The sequence below is a fragment of the Mustela erminea genome, chromosome 12 (assembly GCF_009829155.1).
Source record: "Mustela erminea isolate mMusErm1 chromosome 12, mMusErm1.Pri, whole genome shotgun sequence".
NCBI classification, from domain to species: domain Eukaryota; kingdom Metazoa; phylum Chordata; class Mammalia; order Carnivora; family Mustelidae; genus Mustela; species Mustela erminea.
The window spans coordinates 31,718,809-31,742,613 of record NC_045625.1 but is presented as its reverse complement, the minus strand read 5'-3'; the positions used below and the strand labels follow the sequence as shown (position 1 = coordinate 31,742,613).

At 37.6% G+C, this 23,805-nt stretch overlaps 1 protein-coding gene across 2 annotated transcripts in view; it reads left to right on the top strand.

Annotated features, from left to right (window-relative positions):
- Nucleotides 1-23,805, top strand: part of TGFBR1 (transforming growth factor beta receptor 1) — a 56,340-nt gene that overhangs the window by 16,026 nt on the left and 16,509 nt on the right. Inside the window, exons 2-4 of one of the 2 annotated variants that reach the window (XM_032307024.1) lie at nt 13,074-13,319; nt 15,590-15,820; nt 20,999-21,229. In XM_032307024.1, coding sequence (XP_032162915.1) covers nt 13,074-13,319; nt 15,590-15,820; nt 20,999-21,229 — 708 coding nt within the window. Of the gene's footprint in view, nt 1-13,073; nt 13,320-15,577; nt 15,821-20,998; nt 21,230-23,805 lie in introns of both variants that reach the window. The other variant, XM_032307023.1, reaches the window with a different exon arrangement.

The window sequence follows — 23,805 nt, the reverse complement described above, 5'->3', positions numbered from 1 at the left end:
AATGAAAGGGGCGCCTGGGTAGCTCAGTGGGTTAAAGCCTCTGCCTTCGGCTCAGGTCATGATCCCAGGGTCCTGGGATCGAGCCCGGCATCGGGCTCTCTGCTCCGCGGAGAGCCTGCTTCCTCCTCTCTCTTCCTGCCTGCCTCTCTGCCTACTTGTGTTCTGTCTGTCAAATAGATAAATAAAATCTTTAAAAAAAAATAATAATGAGAAACTATAAAAGTGTGTTTAGATTGGGAAAAATAAGATATTCAATTATTGTTTTAGCACTAATAATCATAAATAAAAGTTTCTCCATTTCTTTTTAGGGGCTAGGGTAAGGCACAGTGCATACATCTGTTACGTATACCAACATACCCCCCAACTCGTTGACGTGGGAAAAAAAAAGATGACCACTCGATAGTGATGAAATTGTAATCCCATTATATATAGTTTTAGTAGTATGACCATTTTCCTGTCCTTAGAAATGCTTCTGAAATATCAGCTTTAATGTCTATATAGTCTCCCATTTATGATTGTATCATAATTTATTTTGTCACTGCCATATTGTCATTCATACAGGGTGTTTTCAACCATAAAATACTGTAACAACCATCTGTGTGCTTATGTCTTTGCTCTTATCTCCTGTTATTCCTTTAGACTAAATTCTAAGAAGTAGAATTCCTGAATTAAAAAGAACTAGGCTTTACAGTCTCTTACTTGGCAACTTGTTTTCCAGAAAGAATTTAAAGTTTTGAAATCAGCAGGAAGTATCCATGCTCCATTGAGTAAATATCCTGAGTTGGAGTTTTGAAGATAGTATAGGGAAAAGGGATGGGAGCGGAAAGACATTTTTAATTTTTTTGTAACTTTGAATAGATCTAATACACTCACATTTTTTCTAAATTCAAAAGGTACAAATGAGTGTGTAGTGAAAAGTCTCCTCCCACCCCTATCTTCTGGGTATCCAGTTCCCTTCCTTGGAAGCCAGTGTTTTTCTTTTTTCCCAGAGAAATACTTTATAGTATCTGTGTGTGTGCATTTTCCCTTCTTCCTTTGCTTTTTAGCACAGATGTTACTGTATCAAATACACAGTTCTGCACTATGCAGATTTTTACTTAATACATCTTAGGGGTCAGTCCACATTAATACATTATTACATATATAATACATATATACATATATAACACATTCATGATACATTAATACATAGAAAACATTTTTTTGATATTCCATTTTATAGTGGTACCATTATGTTATTTTACCGGTTCTATTGATACGTGCATAGGCAAGATTAGAAACAATCTAGTATAAACTCTTAGGAAATTAATAACCACGTACGTAAGGCATATTAACACATGTAAAGTATATCTATAAGCTGCATTCCTTCTGGGTCACAGGTTATGTTCATTTGTCATTTTGAAAGTGTCAGGTTGCCTTCCATTTATATGGAGGAATAGGTTATTCTGGATAATGGGATATTTTTTATCACTTGGGCACCAGGGAGGTACCTAAGTGGGAGTTTCGGATAGTTGAAAGAGCATTGAGAGATGGGAAAAGGACTTCAAAAATGAAGATAGTAAAGGATAAAAGAGAAAGTTTGCTTGCCATTTTATTGAGGACCTTGGTGGTAGTGGCCACCCACATACTAAAGAGACACTCCTGAATGTTTATTCAGGAAACATACTGGATCCCTTCCTGTGTGCCAGGGTCTAGTAATGCAGAGATGCATAAAGTACTCATAAAATACTAACCCAGGCCCTGACCCAAAGAAGTTCACAGTTTAATGACGAGATGAACAAACAATATAAAATGAGATGTGCTGCCATAATTGCCGTACCTTGAAGATGTGAACTTAAGTCAATTGGTCAAAAAATGAAAACATGAATGTTTAATATTTGATATAACTTGTAAAATAATAGAATCTTACTTTTAAAGAAATGTAGAAGTGACTTTGGGTGGCTCAAGTCAGTTAAGTGTTGGACTTTTGATCTCAGCTCAGGTGTTGATGTAGGGTCCTGAGTTCAAGCCCCAAATTGGACTCCATGGTGGGCCTCACACTGGACCTGGAGTCTACTTTAAAAAAAAAAAAGAATTGTAACGTTTTACATTAACCTTTTACTTAGTGCAGGAGATCCCTACTTCACAAATTCTGACTACTGGTTATTAAGCCTCTACTTAAGTATCTCTAATGACAGAGAAGTCATTATCTTCTGTGGGGCAGTCAATTCATTATAGGGAGGAGCTGTAGTTCGGAAATGATTTTTATGAAACAAAATTTACCACATCCTGACCTCATGATTTGATTTATTATTGGAGTAAGGTGAATTGACACTACATCTATAAAATGAGGTGGTTGTCTCCACAGATCCAAAGTTTCAGATCGAACTTTGTTGAATTCATTCTTTGATTTTTTGACTCATATTTACACGGCAGATTGATGTTCAAGTAACATGTACTGATTACTTATTATTTGGACATTTGTGGAATTTTGTGTCCAATTCTCCCTCTGTTTCCCCCATCACCATGGCTACAGTTAATAGTAAATGCTGTTGACTCTTTTCAAATCTGTTGTTAAACAGATTCCCCAAATCTGCTAAGCAAATCTTTATTCTATACTTGTGCAGTTTATTTTATTTTGAGACTAAATGAAAGCCTTTATATTAATTGCCCCTATTAAATCTCATCTTGCCATTTAGGCAGCCTGTTCTTAGTATGGGTTTCTCTGATATCAGTTAACATAATATCAACTAATTCCATGGAGCTCAGGAGATCAGCAAATGGAGGTATTGTGGAGAAGCAAGTGATTGAGAATTTAAGTGGGTCCCTAGTCTTGCAAGTTGGAGTTGTATGTGAATCAAAAAGTATGTTTCTTAAGTGCTTGGACTTTCTGGAGAAATGTCTGGATAAATCATATTTTTGTTTTGAAGCCCTAAATTTGAAACTGCAGTGTTAGCTGAACTAGACTAGAGAATTCACTTTAATGTTGTATGGTACTTGTTTTTTGTATTTTGTATTTTTGTATTTTGTATTTTGTACTTGTATTTTGACAAGCTGACTTTGACATTACTGCTGCCAGGTAATCTAAAGGGGTGGAGGTGAGAAGAACTGAGTTCTTTTCAGTTGAGTGCTTTGAAGACCAAAACTCAGTTGATGGTCAGGGTTTTAGTCTTGTTCACAGAGATTTGCAGCGTATTCAAAAGAGGAAGAGAGCATATATATGCTTTCCCCAGGGGTGGAACTGGAAGAGGAAGAGGACAAATCCCTCAAGAGAGGGCATGACTTTGGGAGTAGTGGGGAGGGGAAGGCCGAAGAGCTGGAGTACAGACATAGACTAGCCTGTAATAGGGTAGCCATTAGTACCTGAAAGGATTTGTTACAACTTCTAACTTTGCTTTTGCTTTCATCTTTGCTAGCAGTTGTGTGAGCTTCTGTGTTTCTTTTTTTTTCTCAGTGTTCCAAGATTCATTTTTTTAATGAACACCCAGTGCTCCATGCAATAAGTGCCCTCCTTAATACCCACCACCAGGTTCACCCATCTCCCATGCCCTCCCTTCTAAAACCCTGTTTGTTTCTCACAGTCCACAGTCTCTCATGCTTCATCTCCCCCACTGATTTATTACACTTCACTTTTACTTTCCTTCTCCTAATGTCCTCCATATTATACCTTATGCTCCACAAGTAAGTGAAACCATATAATTGACTTTCTCTGTTTGACTTATTTCATGCAGCATAATCTCCTCCAGTCACATCTATGTTGATACAAAAGTTGGGTATTCATCCTTTCTGATGGTTGTGTAATATTCCATGGTATATATGGACCATATCTTCTTTATCCATTCGTCTGTTGAAGGGCATCTCGCCTCTTTCCACAGTTTGGTGATTGTGGCCATTGCTGCTATGAACATTGGGTTACAGATGGCCCTTCTTTTCACTGCATCTGTATCTTTGGGGTAAATACCCAGTAGTGTAATTGCAAGGTCATAGGGTAGCTCTATTTTTAATTTTTTGAGGAATCTCCACACTGCTTTCCAGAGGGGCTGCACCAACTTGCATTCCCACCAACAGTGAAGGGGGTTCCCCTTTCTCCATATCCTCTCCAACTCTTGTTGTTTACTGTCCTGTTAATTTTGACCATTCTAACTGGTATAAGGTGGTATCTCAATGTGATTTTGATTGGGATTTCCCTGATGGCTAATGATGATGAACAGTTTTTCATGTGTCTGACCAGATGGGATTTATCCCTGGGATGCAAGGGTGGCTCAGCATTCACAAATCAATCAATGTGATAGAACAAATCAATAAGAGAAGAGAGAAGAAACACATGGTCCTCTCAATTGATGCAGAAAAAGCATTTGACAAAATACAGCATCCATTCCTGATTAAAACTCTTCAAAATATCGGGATAGAGGGAACATTCCTCAACTTCGTAAAATCTATCTATGAAAAACCAGCAGTAAATATCATTCTCAATGGGGAAAAGCTGACAGCCTTCCCATTGAGATCAGGAACACGACGAGGATGCCCACTCTCATCACTGTTGTCCAACATAGTACTAGAAGTCCTAGCAACAGCAATCAGACAACAAAAAGAAATAAAAGGTATTCAAATTGGCAAAGAAGAAGTCAAACTCTCTTTCTTTGCAGATGACATGATACTTTATGTGGAAAACCCAAAAGACTCCACCCCCAAACTACTAGAACTCATACAGCAATTCAGTAATGTGGCAAGATACAAAATCTCACAGAAATCAGTTGCTTTCTTATACACTAACAATGAACATATAGAAAGGGAAATTAGAGAATTGATTCCATTTACTATAGCACCATGAACCATAAGATACCTTGGAATAAACCTAACCAAAGAGGTAAAGGATCTGTACTTGAGGAACTACAGAACACTCATGAAAGAAATTGAAGAAGACACAAAAAGATGGAAAAGCATTCCATGCTCATGGATCGGAAGAATAAATTTTGTAAAAATGTCTATACTGCTCAGAGCAATCATACCTTCAGTGCCATCCCAATCAAAATTCCACCAGCATTTTTCAAAGTGCTGGAACAAACAATCCTAAAATTTGTATGGAACCAGAAAAGACCCTGAATTGCCAAGGAAATGTTGAAAAAGAAAAAGCTGGGGACTTCACGTTGCCTGATTTCAAGCTACATTACAGAGCCGTGATCACTAAGACAGCATGTTACTGGCACAAAAACAACACATAGATTAATGGAACAGAATAGAGAAGCCAGCTGTGGATTCTCAACTCTATGGTCAACTAATCTTTGATAAAGCAGGAAAAAATATCCAGTGGAAGAAAGACAATCTCTTCAATAAACGGGAAAATTGGACAGCTATGTACAGAAGAATGAAAATTGACCATTCGAATATGGTGTGTACACCATACACAAAGATAAACTCGAAATGGATGAAAGACCTCAATGTGAGGCAGGAATCTGTCAAAATCCTAGAGGAGAACATAGGCAATAACTTCTTCGACATTGGCTACAGCAACTTCTTTCAAGACATGTCTCCAAAGGGAAAGGAAGCAAAAGCGAAAGTGAACTTTTGGGACTTCATCAAGATAAAAAGCTTCTGCACAGCAAAGAAAACAGTCAACAAAACAAAGAAGGAACCCACAGAATGAGAGAAGATACTCGCAAATGACCACAGACAAAGGGATGATATCCAAGATCTATAAAGAATTCCTCAAACTCAACACCCCAAAAACACAATCATGACAAAAAATGAGCTTGTTTTTAACAGTAGCTAAGTAGACTGAATAAAAGGCATTGTGCATGTCCTTCACCAGCCTGTTGGTGCATATTTGTAATATTTAGAAATACTCTCTCTATATAGTAAAGTATAATTGTGCTGTAATGGGAAAGGAAAGGAAAAGAAGGATCATGACCAGCAAAATCAGAATTCAGTCTCTGGTGAGAGAAATCTTCATCCCTCTGTACCTTTTTAACTGCTGAGCTGTCTCAGCAAGAAAGGGGTCTTTTTTTTTTTTATCACATATACCACTATTAGAGGAATAATGTTGTATTTGGTTTTAAATGTTTTGATTTTGCACTAAAAAGCAAGCCAAGCAGAGCATTTCTTGGAAGTTACATTATGAGTCTGGAGCACAAGTATAAGGTCAAGAAGTATAGAGACGTAGATCTGAGATATCCCAAAGGACTATCGACTAAGTTAGGGAAGTGTGATGTCATATAAACTAACAAAGTTGTGTCAGTGTGTCTCATATCCTAAAGAATTTTAGAAAAGAACATTGTGAATTCACGAGTGAATTTCTCCAGATGTTTTGGTCAGGTTCTTGTTAGAGGGAAGGAAGGATTGAAAAAGGAAAGAGTATTGAAGTATATACATCAAAAGGGGGATAAGCTTTATAGACACTATCACTCTTGGCCTGGAAGACAAGGTTTCTGATACTAGTTTTTATTTAATCAGCGAAGGTCATAGATATCTGTTTTGTATACTCTTCACAGGCTGTCTACTATCCCAGTTGTCTAGCCAGATACTTAAGCTTGTGAATCAACCCATGGTGGTCCTAGCATTTGGTAGAAGTATGGTGTTTTGATGTGTGACCTCCAGACACTGAAATGAGGCAATGATGGAAATTTCCTTTATAGTTGGGATGAAGAGCTGGAATCTCAACTTGAGATTTATCACCATCACTGAAGATGATAACCTCAAGGATTCTGCCATCTCTCATTACTGTTGCCGCTTTCTTTGATGACATCTAGATGTTCAGTTTCTGACAGTCTTTCACATCACACCAACATCTTCAAATTTTGAAAATTCTTTGATTTATTCTGCAATCTTTGGAAATTTCTATTGCTAGTAATTTTATTTCCTGGCACAGGATCGACAGTTTTCTGTGAATACAACGGGTATGTGCTGAGCCATAATGAAATCTTTATGAAGACTAATGGGGATTAAGGTTAAGTTAAATTTTAGTTTCAGGAGAGCTACCAATGCAGATGAGTAAGATAGTGATTAAATGAATAATCCCTTCCATACGTGGCCAAGTTTGCACATGCAGAAATCGCAACAACTGTAATCATGTCTTAACTTTCTGTCTAGAAACTGGAGTTTTCTTTTTACCTTGATTGTAGTGCAGATGCAAATTTCAGAAGTTTAAGTGTGGGCAAATATGTATTTTAGAATGGAGGAAGTATTGGCTGCTGGTAGATATTAGGGCACAGAAGCAAAAGGTGACCAAGGTAGGAGAAATGTCCTCAACATGGAATTTCATTCTTATCTTTGCTGTCGGGCAAAAGAGTCAGACTAGAGGTCCAAACAGGAAGCTGTACTGCTGAACCACAGGGGGAGTCCTGAAAGTTTTGAGTTACTTAACATAAGGATACCAACACAGAAACATACAGATACCAGCACCATCACATTTGTGATGTGATGTAGTAGGAATTTACATTGACCTCTAATATGGATGGAATATTGTTAAATTATTTTGGTACTCTTAAGGTTTGTTTTTTCATTGATAAAATGATAGAACTGAATTAAAATGAGATGATCTTCCAGGTTTCCTAGGGCCCTGTTTGTTTAGATTGTAGAGTGGAATTTTACATGTTACTTTGGGGAAGATGTGTTTTTCTAGTGGCCTACAAATAAATTGTGTTTGGAACAATGCCATTTTTTTTTTTTTAAAGATTTTATTTATTTGACAGAGAGAGATCACAAGTAGGCAGAGAGGCAGGCAGAGAGAGAGAGGAGGAAGCAGGCTCCCTGCTAAGCAGAGAGCCCGATGTGGGACTCGATCCCAGGACCCTGAGATCATGACCTGAGCCGAAGGCAGCGGCTTAACCCACTGAGCCACCCAGGCGCCCCCGGAACAATGCCATTTATTATATTTGATAATTCTATATGGCCACATATGATTTTATATTAATAGTTTCAAAATGTGCTGATATATAGTATCTCATTTGATGATTTCATTGAGATGATGAAATAGGTCAGGAATGTATTATGTTCATTTTGTTGATAAAATGAAACCATTATGGTTAGTATCTTGAATAGTTATTTAAATTTGATAGTCTCATTAACACATTATAGCCACCAATGATGAAATCCTACCACAGAGAAAAGAAAACCCTGTCAGGACTGCTTTCTCACCTTCAACTATTGATCAGTTTTACATATTCTCCAAGTTCTGATTTGGATGTCCTGGGCAGCTTTTCTTGCCTTCCCTTCTACGTTGGCAGAGTTAAAGCACTTTGATCATTCTCTTCCAGCATCTGGATTTTAATGATCTGTTTAATGCCTTACTTTTCCACCCTGGTGAGCTCCTTCAGTCCAGCTTGTCTTATTTATCCCTCCACCCCACAGCCTGCTCAGCATCTCGCCTATGGGTATGCTCAATGAAAAATGGCAGAATTAAATGAAAGTCAAGTTGACGAGGAGAGGCTGATATTAAGGGATAGGGTGGCATGGGGCGTGAAATTATGGGCTGCGGGGTGGGAAGAAGCCATTGTTGTATACCTTTGTTAGGTAGAAATTTTGCCCTGTACATGCATTTGAAGATCAACAGAAACAACAATCTAATTAAGAAAGGGAGATAACGAGGGGTCAGATCTATCTATTAATAAAATAAGTTTGAATTTTTTAAAAATGGGAATTAAAGTTCATGAGTTCATGGGAATTTTTAAATTACCTTATTTTTTCCCTAAACTATATTACTGCATCTCATATTTAACAGCAGTCTTGTATTCAGTCTCAACTCTGATTTAAAGTGGTAAAATAGAAGTTTAAAATTCCTTCAAGAGGTAAACCCTTACCTGGTTAAGCTTTATGTTAAGTAATGTTTCTGTTTGTCCAGCGACCTGTTCCTACTGAAAGACTCTTGTTAAGAGAACCCCTTTAGCACAGACTTTCTCAAACTTGCCATAAGTAATGACCTCTTTAAAAGAAAACATATGGAATGTATTTGTCATGTTACTTTAATTATATAGCTATGAAACTAGATATAAAATTTTTTATTTTTGGCTCATTTAAAACTATAAACCAAGCCTGCAAATTAAATATAAAGACAACTACACAACTCACAGATTTCAAGTTAATATTGTTATTCAGTGTGACAGGTGATGTTTAGGTTTCACAGTAGGAAAAAAAAGAGCCTTAGGTCTCATTCCATTTTAAATCTGTTTCTGTATTTTAACTTCAGTGATACTAAAAGCTGCAAGTACCCATTCTAAGTAATGTTGTGCAAGGTGCTATTAATGACTTCAGGCTTTGTTTCTAAGTTCAGGATTGTCAGACCTCATATCTAACCAAAACACTTGCCAGCAAGCATTCCTCAAATACCAGTTTTAATGAGATGTCAGCTGTGGTGTTCGTTTGAAGATGAGGTTAACGTTATGTCATTACTGAAATCTTTATTAAATGGTTCTCTACACTAGCTCATGCTGGAAATGGGAATGGAAAAATGTCACTGGATACTTCAACCACATTTAATTCTAACCAACTTTTGCAATTGTACTACAAAGATAGGATCCATGTAATTATGGTAGCATATGTATGGTATTAGCTTTGAATATACCATGCCGGTCTTATCATATGCTGTGATGATTCTAGATTCCTTTATTTTTCACTGTTGGTTACAGTTACTGTCAGAGCTTTGCTTATACAGAGTGCCATTAGGACATTTGGCCTGAAGAAGATTTTAACAGAACTGAAGAAGCATCAGTGAAAGCCTTCTGATAGTATTTGTTTAGATTGTGGTTACTTTAGCATTTTTATCATTCATTTTAGATTATCTTATTTATTTAGATTATCTTTTAAATGAAAACATTAGCAAAATTTTGTACACAATTCTTAGACTCCCCTTCTCCCAACATACTTGTGACCTCCTGTTTGGGTAACACTTGTTTTAGCATACATTTTTGTGATCACCAAGTTCAGGATTCAGTGGTGGGAAAATGAATTTTAAAAAACGTGGCCCTTCTTAGTGTGATGAGAGACACTTTAACAGCAAACTATAAATAGATTGATTTGTTCTATCTGAAAGGTATACAAAGAGGACTATGGGAACATATTGTAAGGACCTGCCACTTACCTTAAGAGTAGGGCAGAGTGTAGAGCCTATCATGAAAAATCTTGTTTGAACTAGGCATAGAGATATTATATGTAAAGACCATGGCCATGAAAGACATGATTGTTATAATGGTAAGAAGTATGAGGCCCTAGACTGCATTTATAATGTGAGTGGTAAGTTGGACCCCAATAGTAAAAGTCTTAATTGTTAGACCAGGTGTTTAGGTCTCATTTCATATATGCCAAGGGAGAAGATGAAGATCTTAGAATTGAGAGGATATTCATGACAGTATATGTGTATATATATATATATATATATGTGTGTGTGTGTGTATATATATAGCAATTACCACATTGTATCATGTATTATTAATCACTTATATATTAATAATTAATATATTATAATAATACTATTAACAAGGCCTCTTTCTGTAGGCCTTGGAGCTCTTCAAGGGCTGTGACCATGGATTATACCAATCTTTGTACACTAAGCTTTTGGCACAGTAACGGATAAGAATAATGATTAGAAAATATTGGTTGGGAAAAAAAAAAGAAAAGAAAAGAAAATATTGGTTGACTAACCACAAGTAAAGGGGATTCAGGAGAGAATGATGATAATCTCCTATGGTGGTGGTTTTAATCTTTTGTGGGTGATAGACCCCTTTGTGATTCTCTTGAAAGCTATGAACCTCCAAAATGCAAATACATACAACATTTGACAGTTTCATGGCATTCATGTATCCCTGAAACCAGTCCATGGGTTTCTTATTCAGAATTCCTCTTTAGGGAATTGAATCTATAATAACCACCCCTAAACCTCACCATGAATAGCCACCATCTCTTTTAATAATCTTTATATGTTAATATAATTTCACTTTTGGAATTTAAGAAACAAAACAGATGAACATAGGGGAAGGGAAGGAAGAATAAAATAAGATGAAAACAGAGGGAGGCAAACCGTAAGAGACTCTTAACTCTAGGAAAAAAACAGGGTTGCTGGAGGGGAGGTGGGTGGGGGGCTGGAGTAATTGAGTGATTGGCATGAAGGAGGACTCTTGATGTAATGAGCAGGGTGTTATATGCAACTGATGAATCACTAAATCACCTCTGAAGCTACCAATTTACTGTATGTTAACTAAATAGAATTTAAATAACAAAATTGAAAAAATTAAATAATTTGTAAATGTTAAACTATGATTGTGTCTTTTTAAATACTCATTTTGAGTTCTTACTGTGTTTGGGAGGAGTTAATTCAAACAGTTGAACGTCTAAGAAGAAAGAACAAATTTTTTTTTTTATAATGATTAAGGTAAAACTTTGCTAATCTGTAAAGGTAATAAGTATATTAATTAATCCAGCAACCAAGAATCACTTCCTCAAGGGATCCTGACATTCCTGAATTTGGTTTAGCAAGTGAGGTAAGGTCCCCAAGACCACCCTCAGGCTGAGTGATTGGCCAGAAGGACTCATGGGACTCCGAAAAGCTGTACTCCTGGTTATGGTTTATTACAGTGGAAAAGATACATATTAAATTATCAAAAGGGAAAGGCAAATCCCAGGAGAAACCAGATGCCGGCTTCCAAGTGTCCTCAGCCTGTGCAGTAGCACAGGTGCATGCCATAGCTCAGCAACAGTGTGACCGCACGTGTACGGTGTTGCCAGCCTGGGAAGCTCAGCAGAGCCTTCGTGCCCAGTGGTTTTATTGGAGCTCAGTCACACAGGCTTGTGACTCCATTCTTATCATGGAGAGTATTTCAAGGGCTCAGAGCTCATTTCCTAGGGACTGGCCAAGGGCCAGGCCTGAAAACAGGTCTTTCTTGGGAATGTGCAGGATTTGAGCAACTCAACCCTGCTGAGTTAACCCTTCCTGCACAGCAAGTTAGCTGTGCAGAGAGTTAGCTTTCTTCTGGCCTGCCTGCAGAGCTGTTCTTTTTCTAAATACACAGTCTTTGTGGACCTCCTTGGTCTCATCATAAGTAGCCATTCTGTATACTACATTACCTGAACTGTAACTTTTTCCTCTCCAAAAAGTAATTGGCAAGTTTCTTTGGACTTAAGGACATACCTGTGTTTTGCAGTTTCATGAGATTGTAAGTACCCATTCTATCATTGATTTAACAAAAAAAATTTTTTGAATGCTGGTTTTTACCAGGCCTCATGTTAAATATCGATTTACAGAAATTATTACTATGGATCTTGCAGTTTCATAGTGGAGAGAAATAACTAGCAATTCTGGTAAGCAGTGTGTGCTTTGGACAGCATTTTACCTCATTGGAGAACATGGTGGAGAGGGTGTCCGTGTGTCTGTGTATGTTGGAAGGTGTTGGTAATTAGGGGAAGATTTCCTGAAAGGAGTCACCTCTTGAGCCACGAAGATCAAAAGATACAAATGGTCATGGAGCATTGTGTTTCTCGAACAGTGTATGGTTGGGTGTGTGATTGGAGCATTTATGTATTACTGGTGCAGTCTTCTTGGCTTACTGAGCAAGTACACTAACCCTAACTAGAAGATGTATGTGCTTCTTAGCATTTGCACAAGAGGAAAGAGTGTCTGGCTTAGTACAAATCTATTTCCATTTTACTCCATTGCCATAAATCCACCCAAATGACATTTCTAACCTACTGTGAGTAGGTAGAAGTACTTTCACACATTGCTTCCCAGTGGGGGGAATATGTGAATACATAGCTTTCAACTGATAAGAATAAGTATGACCGTTAAAAATTTAAATGTACTGTGTTTCAAATAGGAGCGCAAATGCTTGCCTTAACTTAATGAAATTACTTGTCAGAATTTGTACTTGGAAGCAGAAAGGCTTTAGAAAAAAACCTGGGTCCAGATTTTACCATATTTGGCTGATACGTATGTGTGGTTTTCACAGAATTTGGAACTTCTGAGAGTAATAAGAGTTTTGTTTTTTGAACAGTGCAGAGAAATTGTATGATTATAATAGGATCAGGAATGTATTATTTTAGGGAATATGGGATAATTTCAAGTTGTTAACCTGGAGAATTTTTTCTAAGAGAATCTTATTCTCTTTTTCCAGCATTACAGTGTTTTTGCCACCTTTGTACAAAAGACAATTTTACTTGTGTGACAGATGGGCTCTGCTTTGTCTCTGTCACAGAGACCACCGACAAAGTTATACACAATAGCATGTGTATAGCTGAAATTGACCTAATTCCTCGAGACAGACCATTTGTATGTGCACCGTCTTCAAAAACTGGGTCTGTTACTACAACCTATTGCTGCAACCAGGACCATTGCAATAAAATAGAACTCCCAACTGTTGGTAAGTTGTTGTATAAGATTTTTTTTTTCTTAACACTACAAGAAAAGCTGATTCCGACTATGGTTTTAGAACTGGAAGGGATCTTAGAATCCAGTTCAGAGGCAAGAAGGAACTTGTCAGTGGTTGTAGAGTTACAGGAGTAGCCAAGATCCTGACTTCTGAGTGTTGTGTTGTTTGACAACGTGGTTCCAGTAATAGACTTTCTCGGAGGTCACTTAGGTCTAAAAGGCTAGCCTCTTAAAGGCGAATTCTGACAAAGCTGCCATAGCAGTATGTCCTCAGGCAGTCCCTACTTTATCCTTAGAGTTTCTTTTCCTTGTATAATCATCCAGCCTTTTAAAGTAATTGATAATGGGCAACACTAAACAGCCCAGATGCCTTTATTTTGTAATTTTAACCTTGCTTATCATCTTTGTGTATAAATCATATGATTTCTAAATTTTTTTGTCCTTCCCCATAGTTTACATTTTACAGTGTCCAAGCAGAGCCAGGAATTTGAAGGCTTTATACCCTCTAAGGATTAGTTTAATTTTCAGGTTCTGGTTTAAGATCTTAGTCTGAGCCTATCCTTCCTCAAATCCCAAATTTCAACTGTCATAATCAAAGGAATATAAAAATGCAGGAAACTTGTATTCATGCTAGCCAAATTGATGGAAGAATACCATCCCCATTCCTGTGCTTGTGAAAACTTCTATAATTTATACTGCAGATAACTTTAGACTAGTGAAGATTGACTACCCATATGAAAAGAAGTAAGTGAAAGGACCTCTTACAAATCCCACCAAACCTTAAACTCTGAGGGGTTTGAGGTGAGGACGTTACAGAAGCAAAGGCTCCATTCTCCTTTAGGAAGAATCACCTGGTTTCATTGCTCTGGGAGGCAGACCATGGTGCTCACTCTCCACTCAGCTGGTCCAGGCATCATGCTAACTGAAGTAGGAAGCACTGCTGTGGCCCAGCAGAAAAGGGCCAGTCCCACAGGTTACAGGGGGAGGCAGTCCTGCCCTTCATTCGAGTGCTAACAGCAGAGTAAAACCAGATATTCAGCATTTTAGGGAAGCTTCCCCATGGCAAGTTTCTATCGGACTATAATTTTTCCGACTTCTGTTCAGGGTATCTGCAATTCTAATATGAAAAAGAAAATTCTAATTCCAGAATTTCCCATTTCCATTGTTTGGGCTCGAAATATCTAAATGAGGGCTCATAAAGCCTGTGAAGAACTAACTTCATTTCTAGTGCTAAGCATACCTAAATCCCTCATTCCCAGGTTTCTGTTAAGCAAACAGCAAAAAAATTACCAAATAAAAAGATTCAGTGGTTGAAAAGAAGTGAACTGAACTGGGTAGATGTCATGATAGGGAAGAACTTTCAGATAGTCCAAAGTTCGTTTTTGGTTAAAGATCACTTTTTTAGATGGAAAGCTCAATTGATTATTTTAAAAAATGTAATATTGAAAGTGAGTAGCAGACTGGAGACTAATATTTTATAGCCTAGTGTGAGAAAAGCTTGAGAAATTGTGTTACAGTTCAGGGAGAAAAGATAGTAAACAGATTAAGATAGAGGATAAATCTAGGTGACCCAATATACTTACTGCAAAAATTCCAGAAAATGGCATAGAAGCAGACAGAAAAGAATGTGCTAGCAAAATTAATGAAATTAGTGAAAAAAATACTTTCCCAAATACATATAATAAAAAAATGTCAATTTTAAGAACAAAGAAAAATATTGTTTATGCATTCAGCATAAGGTAACACTGCTTATCTCTTAGAGACAGAAAAAGTTCAGATTTTCTTCTTTTTTTAATACCAAAAGGCAGTGAAACATCATATATTAATTGTTAACCAGAATTCTTTAGATCAGCCAAGATTTTCCATATGTAAAAGCAATAGTCATCTTTAGATAATTAAGTATTCAGTGTATAAGGACCCTTCTTCTTAAAAGAAATTACTAGAATTAGGATCGGATCATAAGAAATCAAACAAATATCCCAAGAATGGGAAAGTTACTTCCTTAGTCAAAGGCTGAAGAGCAGAGGAAGAGTAAGTGGATGTTGACTGAGCTGGTGATCATGAAGCCGGTAGGGGGGCAATGGGTGAAGACAGGATGATTCACTTGTTCTGGATCTGAGCCCTGTGAGCTTCTGGAATGGATCTCTGACTAATGGGAGTAGTGGCCAAGTATAGGAAATAGGGAGGATTAAGAAATTGCGGTTGCCACCTTCAGTGTTTTTGCTATTGTTGATGTTTATTTCATTTGAGGCCCTTTTTCAGGAAAGCCATCATCTGGCCTTGGTCCCGTTGAACTGGCAGCTGTCATTGCTGGACCAGTCTGCTTCGTCTGCATCTCACTCATGTTGATGGTTTATATCTGCCATAACCGTACTGTGATTCACCATCGAGTGCCAAATGAAGAGGATCCTTCCTTAGATCGCCCTTTTATTTCGGAGGGCACTACATTAAAAGATTTAATTTATGATATGACGACATCGGGTTCTGGATCAGGTAAGGGAATTATTTTTCCTTTTTCCTAAGGAATCTTCTAAAAGTTAGCTATATTATTTATTTTATTAGTTGGTTAAGCCAATTTGGCTTAGTGTGTTTAAAACTTAGTTCAACCTTAAGCCCAATAGAAGTCTGTGACTATATTAGCATAGAAAATTAGGATGTACTTTTACTGTTGAAATAAGTAAGTCAGCTTCCTGTTTGTATAAATTGAAAAGCTTTCTCACCTTTTGACTCCATGAGATAGAAAGAATAAGGATAATTATTTTCTTATGGATGAGGCTGAAGTTGACAGATACTCAAATGATCCGTGGCTACTCATTCTATTCAGGATTGTTTAGCAGCTTTATTTTTATACTTGAAAGTAAGCATGACAGAAAATGTGTTTGGAATTGTGAAGGTTATTTGCTTTTTTAACATATGAAATTGCTGTCTTTAGCTCAGACCTATTTTTTTATTAAACTAATGATTTTCTCACTTTAAAAAATGTCTAACCACCTTGTTATCTCATATAGTTTTATGGATCCATGGCCTCTGTGATGTTTGCTTTTCTCAGTTCCATTTGCTGATTCTTGTGGTTTCAGAAATAGACTAGCTAATTGCCAGAATCATTCCTTGGAGTAGATTTTGGTACAGCGGTGCTTCATCTTTAAACTGAAAGGGATTTATTTTTTTCACTTGCATGTGCTTTGAAAGGATGCTAAGAGAGGCAGACCCCTGTCCTCCACAATATTGTAATTTGACACTGGGCTAGGAATCAAGAGATGTAGCTTCCAGTGCAAGTTTGTCTTTGGTTGGCTCTGACCTTGTTAAACTGTGTTTCTTCTTTTGGGCTTCTGTTTCCTCATTACAGATATGGAACAGATACTGAGATATACTGTCTTTTGAAAAATATAAATCAACTTCAAAGAAAGCCCTGGTTTGTGGATAAAATGAAGATTTGAAAATATGTGTATTTGAAAATATACATAATGAAAATCTCACTAGGGGCGCCTGGGTGGCTCAGTGGGTTAGGCCTCTGCCTTTAGATCAGGTCATGATGCCAAGGGTCCTGGGATCAAGCCCTGCATTGGGCTCTCTGCTCAATGGGGAGCCTGTTTCCCCCTCTCTCTCTCTGCCTGCCTCTCTGCCTACTTGTGATCTCTGACTGTCAAATAAATAAATAAAATTTAAAAAAAGAAAGAAAATCTCACTAATTTTATAATTATATATTATAATTTTATAATTAAGTGACTAAACGAACATTAAAGCAGAAGTTGTGACTGGGGATAGAATATGAGTGAAGCATGAAATCACATACAGTACGACAAACGTTCATGCAATGACAAATGTCTGTTTATTTTAAGGAAATGAATATATATTATATGCATATCTGTTGAGTCATAAAAGTATGAAGAAACTGACTTCTTGGCCTGAAGTTGTCTGTTGGCCATGTATATACAGCAAGTGACTTCTGTCCATGACACTGGACACACACAGGCTTGCCACTGGAACCTAGGTCCCTCAAAACAGCCTTTAAGGATCCCTGAGACCATAGTGAGCAGGGAGGCAGCAAGAATTTGGGTTGAGATGGAACAGCCTTGGCACTGAAGATGTGACAGTCTTTGGGCCAGAGTGGTAGAGGAGAGGAGAGAGCTTGTTTTAGGGTTTCCCTGGAGTTTCCAGTTGATTCTGAGTTAATCCAAAGCATTCCCAAAGGAGATCTGGCTCATTCTAGAAGTCATCCTAGCTCAAAAAACTATGATAAACAAAGACCAAAGTCCCAGAAAATCAGGGTGTCTAAAGCTCATTTGGAATTAGTCCCTCATTGCCAGACTTCCACCCAGAGAAATCACAGCTGCTTATGCCACTTGGCACGGTAGTGCTGTATCAGGCCTCCGGGGGAATCAGCCTACCTAAAGGATTAGAAGAAATTGCTGTCTGGATGGCACCTGATTTCTGAATAAGAATACATTTATTTACTTTTCAGGATGCAGACATGACGTCAAGAATGAAATCACTCTTTTTCCATTTTACCTGTATTTTTAGATGCATCAGGAACTACAGCTCTGTTATCTGAGAGTTTCTCTCTTTCCTATTATGCCTTACTCTGCAAAAACTTGTCTACATTGTTTGCTAGCTCTGTGGCTTCGGGCAGTTAGCTGATGTCTCATGCCCAAGTTATTTTATCTTTAAAATGAAAGTAATGAACCCTGCCCTGTACACGTCATTGGATTGTTATGAGGTTCAAATGAGACAAGATGTTTTGATAAATTGTAGTTATGTCCAAATGACAGGTGTTACACTTATTGGAAAGATACTTGGAAGAACAATCTGACATATGGTATTAATTTGCTGCATTGTACCAAAAAAACTTAGTTGAAGGCCTCCTTTCCCCGTCATAGTTCATTATGTGCTGAATGGCCTCCAGATTTATTGAGACAGAAGCTATCCTGTGTTGAATGATAGCAGAAAATGCCACCTGTTTCCCTCCTATTCATTATAAAGCCTTAACGCTGTCTCATGCATGGGACTCATGACTGTTAATCAGTACAGTGGTTTTATGTATACCCTCTTTAGTTCTTTTGCTCATTGAGAAAAGGTAAAACTAAACATTTCATGTTATATTCATATGTTTATTATTCAGTACCGTGACTTTAGTGGAGGAAAGGTCTATCTCTGTTTCTCAAAGACTTTATCTTTAACTTGGGAAGGCAGCTCTATGTCTGAAGCTAACCTAATCCCTGTTGTGTAAATTTGAATCACAGGTTGTATGTGTACCCTTATTTAAGCTGCTGTTAAAGTGTGTGTGCACATGTGCCAGTTTCTGAAAGAGAGTGAGTCTCTTAGGGCCACTGCTCATTATGCTTGTTCATGCCTGTGGTCTCACAACAGCGCATGCAGGTTGTTCGGGTCTTACCTCTGCTGTTCACTGCATGCAAAGCTGCAACAGACCCTGTTTCCCTATGGAAGTTTTTCTCTCAAGCAGTTGTAAGGATAGAGGAGAGGAAAGCAGAGAACATAGAGATTTGAATTAGGCCTATTTATTTTTCTCTTTAGAAGAAAATTACTACTTTTTAAAAATGCTCATGTATTCCTGTCGGTTATGGTAACTAAATATAGATAATATGATGAATCTTGATTTGGCTTTGAATTTTAGTTTGGGATCTAGAATCCAGTGATAATGGGGAGACAAAAACTTTCCTTGTCCTGATAGCCTTTCTTGGCCATATCATTTACATGGGACATGAATGTGTTAGACATTTTCAGACTTCCCGTGTGTAATTCCCCTTTCTTCTGTACTCCTTGTCTTTCTAACTTCCAGAGTAGCCTCCTGAAGTTAACTCTTTTTTTTTTTTTTTTAAAGATTTTTATTTATTTATTTGACAGACAGAAATCACAAGTAGGCAGAGAGAGAAGGAGGGGAAACAGGCTCCCTGCTGAGCAGAGAGCCCGACGCGGGGCTCGATCCCAGGACCCTGGGATCATGACCTGAGCCGAAGGCAGAGGCTTTAATCCACTGAGCCACCCAGGTGCCCCCTGAAGTTAACTCTTAAGTATACTTTAAATCTTTAAGTATATGGTATGACCCCATTCAAAGGCTGTAAGAAAATTTCATAAATTAATATCTATACTAAAACACATAATTAAGAATCTTCATAATATAAAAGAGCTCCTTGATTTAAATAAGGATTTTTCACAGATCTATTTTTAGCTAGCAGCCTCCTTATAAACATAAAAACAATTATTTATAATCAGACTGCTAACTGCTTTGCCGGAGGTGGGGAGGATGGAGAGCAAGAAGAGGAAAGGACCCATTTGAGAAACTTAGAGATGAAAAGAGAAAAAACTTCTGATCACTTTAAAGACTTAACATTTCAATTAAGAAATATTTCACGTCAGGAAACCAAAGACAGCACATAATTTCATGTACTACCATTGGGCTAATTTGGTCTAGCAAGGAACTCTGAATATAGATTATAAATTACACAAATATATGTGTATAGATTGTCTGAAAGAAATAGTAGTTTGCAGAACATGGTTGATACTGGTATTTTTATTGTCAGGGTCAGTATAATATAACACTTAACTTAGTCTATGAGGGGATATGATACTGAGTGAATTGGAATAGTCCCATATATAGTGATACTTAAATGTTGTAGGTAGTGAAAAATCCTTTTCTGTAAACAAGTAAGTGTGGCAATATTTTAAAAATACATATTTTAGAGTAGGGCATGTTCAGATGGTGAAATAATGCCAGCGCCCCGTCACCACTTTCAGTTACTTGGCATCATTCTTTAAGATACTAATGTTGCCTATGCAGCCAGTTCCTAGCACATAAATTACTTGTCTTGAAATGGTTTGTGTGGTAATTTTTACTGATTTTTAAAAAATCAGTATGGATTGTACATACTGATTTTATGTTTGTGTTCACATAGTTTTCTCCTCCCATCAATAAAACCGTTACCAGATTCATCCTTCTAAAACAAGATTTTAAAATTGCTTTGTCTCATTCATGAACCCTTTTCAGAAATTTTTAGTAGTTCCTGTTTTATCCATAGCTCTCATTGGTCATTTTTTCTTTTTTCAAGATTTTATTTATTTCACAGAGAGAGAGTACACACACAAGCAGGGGGAGCAGCAGGCAGAGGGAGAGGGAGAAGCAGGCTCCCTGCTGAGCAGAGAGCCCAATGTGGTCCTCGATCCCAGGATCCTAGAATCATGACCCGAGCCAAAGGCAGATGCTTAACCACTGATCCACCCAGGCACCCCTCTCGGTGGTCATCTTGAGCTCAGCATTCAGTACCCTTCATACTCTGACAGCTTTCCTCTCTTCCACTGCTTTACCATACACATCACCTTCTGTTTAACTGAGCTGGTCCCATAAGCATCCATTCATTTCCCTCTTCTACCTTTGCTTTAATATTCCTCCTACCTGAAAACCTTCTCTCCCCTTCTCCTGTGGTCCTGTCCCTTCCGTAAAGGACAGTCAAATTCAACTTACTTTATAAAGCCTACCTGGACTCTCTAGGCAGATTCTACATTCTTCTATTATATTTATTATCTTATTTTCATTTTATTATGAATTACTATTTTTTGCAAATGTAGTTTGTCACTCCTCAGTGAGATTGTAAGTTCTTTAAAGATAGAGCTTTTGGAGTTACTCTGTCACTCCTTAATGCCTATTTTCATTTTCAGGTTTACCATTGCTTGTTCAGAGAACAATTGCAAGAACTATTGTGTTACAAGAAAGTATTGGCAAAGGTCGATTTGGGGAAGTTTGGCGGGGAAAGTGGAGAGGGGAAGAAGTTGCTGTTAAAATATTCTCCTCTAGAGAAGAGCGCTCATGGTTCCGTGAGGCAGAGATTTATCAGACCGTAATGTTACGTCATGAAAACATCCTGGGATTTATAGCAGCAGACAATAAAGGTCAGTAACATCTGCTTCTCCTTTGAGTATAATGAAATCTGCTTGAGCCTTTCTACAAATATGGCTACTAAACACTGTCAGATTTGATGAGAAATAAATGTTTGTCATACAGATTAAACCCATTAAGTCAAATAGAATATATGAGAAACCTTTACAAACAGGAACTTTTTAAAGATTTTCTTGACTCATGACATGCTTCTAAATCTCCAATTGTTCTGTAAGATAAAAGAGCTATATTTAAATTTAAAAGTGATGTGCTTTTGTTATTTTGGTTTTAGGCAGTTAGTTATTTGAGTATAGTCATAGCATAGAAAAGATAGAGTTTTATAAACTCTGGGTGCTCAAAATTTTGAGGTAAGTTAGAGCCCAGAGATCTGTTTCCTTTACATTTCTTCATGACCATTAGGGCATTCTAATAGATACTAATGACCTTATCTATTAAAAATAACTTCTCAGTGTGTTCTGTGTTTTAAGTTGGCAGGGGCTAAGTAGTCTTTTAAATAAACAAACTTTTAAATCAATTCCATTAAGTAGAGAAATAGTTTCTCCAGGGCCACTGTGCCCATAGGTAACCAACGGTCTAGCTGCTTTCTTGCCTGTGGTACAGGTGCCTGGGGCCCTGGCCTCAGTTCGATGCTGCAAGAAGCACGGAAGGTATGTCAGGGGAGAGTCAGAATGATTGCTGACGGGGACCAGTGGTTTCACCCTGTACTTCATCTCCCGTCTTGGCTCCGGCTTCTACTGTTGTGCCCATAGTTCCTGCTTTTGTAGCTTCATCAGAGACTCGTGTTAGCACTCTCATCATCCCCGCCTGCAATCAGATGCATGCTGTCCCTTTCTCTTTGAGATTGGCCTGAACTATGGTCCTCTTTTTCCTCTTCTCCCTTCCCATTTTCTTTCAAGTATTTATTTCTTCAGAATACTGTTTAATGATTTTCCCTTTTGCTTTCCCATATTTTTGAATTTATTATCAGTAAGCAGTTATTACTTGTTTCTTTTTTAGAGTTTATTTCTAGAAAATTTCCAATATATAAAAAGTGGAGCGAATAGAGCCTATCACCCATCTTCAAATGTGATTAGCTCATTGCCAATCATATTTGATCTGATTCTACCTACTCTGCCTCTGAATTATTTGAAGCCAAAGATATGATAATATATCTTTTTATCCATAAACATGTTTCATTTGTATCTTTAGATTAAGGAGTCTTAATGCAACGTGACCACACTACTGTTGTTAATTTTTGAAATGTCGTCAGTATCCAGTCAGTTTCACATTCTGCAGTTGTGTATTCTTTTTTTAAAAAAATTGGCTATTCACTTTTAGGATGCAAAATCCACACATGGCATTTGGTTGATATTTAATTTAAATCCCTTAAAATTCCTTTGTTCCTCTTCATTTTTTTTTTTTTCCTTGTGGTTTCTTGAAGAACTGGATTGTTTGTCCTATAGGGCTTATCACATTCTGGATTGTGTTGATTGAATTTCCATAGTATCTTTGAACTTGCTCCTTGTATTTAAAAACTGGTAGTTAGGATTAGAGACAATCTGAGTAATTTTATTGGTTTCCTGAAAATATTGTATACCTGCCTGTATATTATGCACTTTATATGATATTTGTATAAAATGTATTGTATATTGTTTATTACATATCGATATATATATCACATTAGGAGCCATACAATATTTGATTATCTCTTTCTATTTAAAAAAATATATTTTATTTATTTATTTTAGAGAGAGAGAGAGCATGAGCAGGGCGGAAGAGCAGATAGGGAGGGCAGGGAGGGGGAAAGGGGAAGGAATCTTAAGCAGACTCCCCGCTGAACTCTGAGCACCACCTGGGGCTTGATCTCACAATCCTGAGATCCTGAGCTGAGCAGAAAAGAAGGGGGTGGATGCTTAACTGACTGAGCCTCCCAGGGGCCTCTTGATTATCTCTTTTTTGTGACTTGGGGCAGTGATGAATGTGATGGATGTAGGCAGTGATCTATCAGTGGTCACTTCCAATTCAGTATTACTTAATGTGAAAACAAAAGCAGTGGTTATAGTTCCATTAAGTCCTTTGTTTTCATTTTCTTCTGCTTTGGCACCATTTAGTTTCCCTTCTAACTATTAAAACAACCTTACAGACAATGTTCTGTGACTGTAGATTTTCTGTGTTCATTTTTTACTTCTTAGTAGTTGTGTGTGTTTTCTAAAAACTCTTTTTATTGATTTGTGTGAAGGCTCTAGGTCTACAAACAGTAATTGCTCCCTTTAAGGACTTAGCCACATGCATAGTTTCAAACTTGACTGTGGTGGTTGCTTTTAAATCTGCCTTTTGGGGCTCAAACCTCACCCAGGCCCAACATATTTTAGGCACGTTCCAAGTTGCAACAGCCTGGCAGAAAATGCCCTTGCTGCTGTGCCCTGAAATTTTTTTCCCCATTTGCTCAGGCAGCAGCCTAGCTGGTGCTGTCATCTGGTGGTCACCATGGGAACTGGCTCACCCTCTTGCGTCTTCACTACCCTCTTCTTTCTTCTTTGTCAGGGGTTAATGGACTTTGTCCATCCTACAGACATTATAGGATGGGCTA